The following is a 3,447-nucleotide window of genomic DNA, read 5'->3' as shown; positions in this document are numbered from 1 at the left end:
GGTAACCCCGGGCCCCTGAGGTAAATCCAGCCCCTGAGGTACATTGAGCCCCTCGGGGGCCCCCCAGCCCTTCAGGGAGCCCCGGTCCCGGCCCCTTAGGTAACTCCCAGCCCCAAGCCCAGACCCACGGCCCTGCAGGTAACTGCGGCCTCACAGGTAACCCTGTCCCGTGGCTGTGCCATGTCCACGCCCTGACCCACGTACACACCCTGTCCCGCAGGCCCCTGCCCTGTCCCGCTGCCTGCTCACCTGCCTGGCTAAAAGCAGCGTTATTTTGGCTTTCCAGCCCTCGCCTGCCTGGCTCAGGCTCTGGCCTCCCTTGGAGCTGCCCTCGCTGGCTGCTAGAGCAGCCCTGGGGCTGGCCGCAGACACATCAGGGCAGGGCAGTTTAGGGGTTTCAGTTTGGTTTTCAGCCTGAGATGCAGCTCAGGTGCAAACTTTCCCTGTGCTGCCTCCACATGCCTTGATAATAAAGTGGATTCTCCTAGCCACTGGGCAAGAGCTGCTGCTCAGTTCCCAGGGACGGGGGCTTTCTCACAGGTTAGCTTCCAGGTTTCCACTTTGTCTATGCCAGCAAATGTCCCTGTAGTCTGCAGTGACCCAATGCCCAGCTTCCTGGGAAGCAGGGGTGGAACCGGGCCAGCGCTGGGCGAGGGAAGGGAGGCTGGAGGGAGTGCTGGGACTGTTGTAGAGAGGGGATTTCGGAGCTGGAGAAAAAACAGGGAATGGGGGGAAGAGGGCAGAGCTGATGCCCCTTGAGGAAACCACCCAAGTCAATACCATTAGATGACTTCGTGCCCTTGTGCTTAGGGGTGAATTAGCCTGAGGGATTTGTGCTGTAGGATATGGGTGACACCAGGATCTTGACTGGATTTAACAGGAAGAACAAGTTTTTTTCCCTGGTATGTGACAAGTGTCAGATAAACCCTCCCTGTCCGGGAGGTGTGAACCATGTCGGCAGGGTGTGCTACAACCTGCCAGCCCATTCCTCTCCGGATGTCGTCCTGGCGCTGGCCGGGCCAAGTGCAGGGAGTGCCTAGAGGCAGCGCTGACGTGACAGTGTCCAAGTCCTTCCCTCCCAGGGCCCCTGGATATCATGCCCACCCCAGACGATCTCACACAGCGTTCTGCACTGAAGGGCCTTTCCTCCCCCAGGGAACCATGGCTGAGAAGATCCTGGTGACCGGCGGAGCTGGCTACATCGGCAGTCATTGTGTGCTGGAGCTGGTGGAGGCTGGCTATGTCCCTGTGGTCATAGATAACTTTCACAATGCCATCCGAGGTATGGAGAGCCTTCATCCCTTCCCATACAAGGTGGTCGGCCTCTCTCAGCCTGGGAGACCAGACCCCCCAGCACGGCACCTCCAGCTATCCCAGCGCCTCATCCTCTTCCATCTCCCCAGGGGCAGACGCACTCCCCGAGAGCCTCCAGCGTGTGCAGCAGATCGTGCGCCAGCCCATCCTCTTCCAGGAGCTGGATATCACTGATGAGGCAGCGCTGCAGGAGCTCTTCAGTAAGGTGAGAGCAAGAGCTGCAGTGCCCCAAGGTGGGCTCCGAGGGGCAAGAGGGGTTTGCGCTGGGGGTGGGAGCCAGGAGGGAGACGTGGACTGGGCAGGAGCTGAGCGGGGAGGACAGTGCTGAGGAAATGCTGTGACCAGCAAATGTTCCTTTGGGCCACGGAGACCACAGGGCTGGCTGAATGAAACTCCTGGGGAGACTTCTAACTGGTTTCTGCCTGGAGCTTCTATCTCCTATTGCTGTGGCACTAACGCCAAGCTCTTTCTCCCTCTGCAGCACCGTTTCTCAGCCGTGATGCACTTCGCGGGGCTGAAGGCAGTGGGGGAATCTGTGCAGAAGCCCTTGGAGTACTACAGGGTGAACCTCACCGGGACCATCCGGCTGCTGGAGGTGAGCGGAGCCGGGAGGCAGCGTGTGGTGTTCGGGGCCACACGGGTGCTGAGTGACTGGTGCTGGGTGTGATCCTGCTCTGGGGTGGCTGGCAGCCTGGTACCTGCGGTGCTCCCCATGCCCAGGCCCTGTCCCAGGGGTGTCACGATGCCTGCATGGTGGGAGCTGCTGCCTGCGGAGGGCTGAGCCGTGCAGCTGAGCTGGAGGGTGCGGAGCTTGCTGGCTCAGTGGCGGCTGGTCCCTGCTTCCCAGACCATGAAAGCCCACGGCGTGAGGAACATCGTGTTCAGCAGCTCTGCCACTGTCTACGGAGACCCCAAGTACCTGCCCCTGGATGAGAACCACCCTGTTGGAGGCTGCACCAACCCCTACGGCAAATCCAAGTACTTCATCGAGGAGATGATTCAAGATCTCTGCAAAGCAGAAAGGGTGAGGAGCTGCCCCAAGGCACTCAGGGCTGGGAACCTGAGGTCTTTTGCCCCTGGAGCATGGTGGGGTGACCAGGCAGCACTGCACAGCACTACACCCTCCCCAGGCAGCCACATTTGTGTGTCTCCCCAGGACTGGAATGCCGTTCTCCTGCGCTATTTCAACCCCATCGGTGCCCACGAGTCAGGCATGATCGGAGAAGATCCTCAGGGGATCCCAAACAACCTCATGCCCTACGTGGCACAGGTATCACCCCGCTGCAGCCTTTGAGGACCCACGGGCTCGCGGTGCCTGTGCGGGGCACAGGCTGATGGGGCTCTCGTGGGCTTGTCCCTCTGTGCAGGTGGCAGTGGGGCGCCGGGAATTCCTGAGCGTGTTCGGGAACGACTACAGGACGGACGATGGAACGGGTGCGTCGCGGCGCGGGTGGAGAAGAGACACCCCGACCCCTGGGGCAGCCGCCACAGCTCCCCAGCCCGGCTGCGCCCCAGGCAGGAGGGCTTTGCGCTCACCCTCTGTGTCCCCACAGGCGTCAGGGATTACATCCATGTAGTGGATTTAGCCAAGGGCCATATCACTGCTTTGAAGAAGCTCAGGCTGGGGGGCGGTCAGCCCTGCCAGGGCTGTGGGGCTGGACCAGGGCCAGGCTTTTGCAGTCCTGGGGAAGCTAAAGGGGGCCTGGCCCTTCTCCGCTTGCGAAAGAAGCTGACTCACGTCCCTTCTCCTCCTCCCAGATCTACAATCTGGGCACAGGCACCGGCTACTCTGTCCTGCAGATGGTCCGGGCCATGGAGAAAGCCTCAGGGAGTCAGCCCTGCCAGGGCTGTGGGGCTGGACCAGGGCCAGGCTTTTGCAGTCCTGGGGAAGCTAAAGGGGGCCTGGCCCTTCTCCGCTTGCGAAAGAAGCTGACTCACGTCCCTTCTCCTCCTCCCAGATCTACAATCTGGGCACAGGCACCGGCTACTCTGTCCTGCAGATGGTCCGGGCCATGGAGAAAGCCTCAGGGAGGGAGGTAAGGTCTGACCCACAGCCTGCAGGGCCACAGGCACAGAGCCAGCTGCTCCCACAGGCCCCCCCTTGCCACCCCAAGCCGTCACTGCCACGGCAGG

At 61.5% G+C, this 3,447-nt stretch overlaps 1 protein-coding gene across 1 annotated transcript in view; it reads left to right on the top strand.

The window, feature by feature from the left end:
• Positions 1 to 1,161: 1,161 nt before the first annotated feature.
• GALE (UDP-galactose-4-epimerase) overlaps positions 1,162 to 3,447 on the top strand; it is a gene marked incomplete at its 3' end in the record, with an annotated part of 2,736 nt that continues 450 nt past the window's right edge. Inside the window, exons 1-8 of the mRNA XM_009575712.1 lie at positions 1,162 to 1,282; positions 1,404 to 1,519; positions 1,796 to 1,909; positions 2,162 to 2,338; positions 2,471 to 2,584; positions 2,682 to 2,748; positions 2,868 to 2,968; positions 3,273 to 3,350. Coding sequence (XP_009574007.1) covers positions 1,162 to 1,282; positions 1,404 to 1,519; positions 1,796 to 1,909; positions 2,162 to 2,338; positions 2,471 to 2,584; positions 2,682 to 2,748; positions 2,868 to 2,968; positions 3,273 to 3,350 — 888 coding nt within the window. The remainder of the gene's footprint in view (positions 1,283 to 1,403; positions 1,520 to 1,795; positions 1,910 to 2,161; positions 2,339 to 2,470; positions 2,585 to 2,681; positions 2,749 to 2,867; positions 2,969 to 3,272; positions 3,351 to 3,447) is intronic.

This window comes from Fulmarus glacialis, unplaced genomic scaffold, assembly GCF_000690835.1.
Source record: "Fulmarus glacialis isolate BGI_N327 unplaced genomic scaffold, ASM69083v1 scaffold20594, whole genome shotgun sequence".
NCBI lineage: Eukaryota > Metazoa > Chordata > Aves > Procellariiformes > Procellariidae > Fulmarus > Fulmarus glacialis.
The sequence above is the reverse complement of the archived record's forward strand: the minus strand, read 5'-3'. Positions and strand labels throughout refer to the sequence as shown.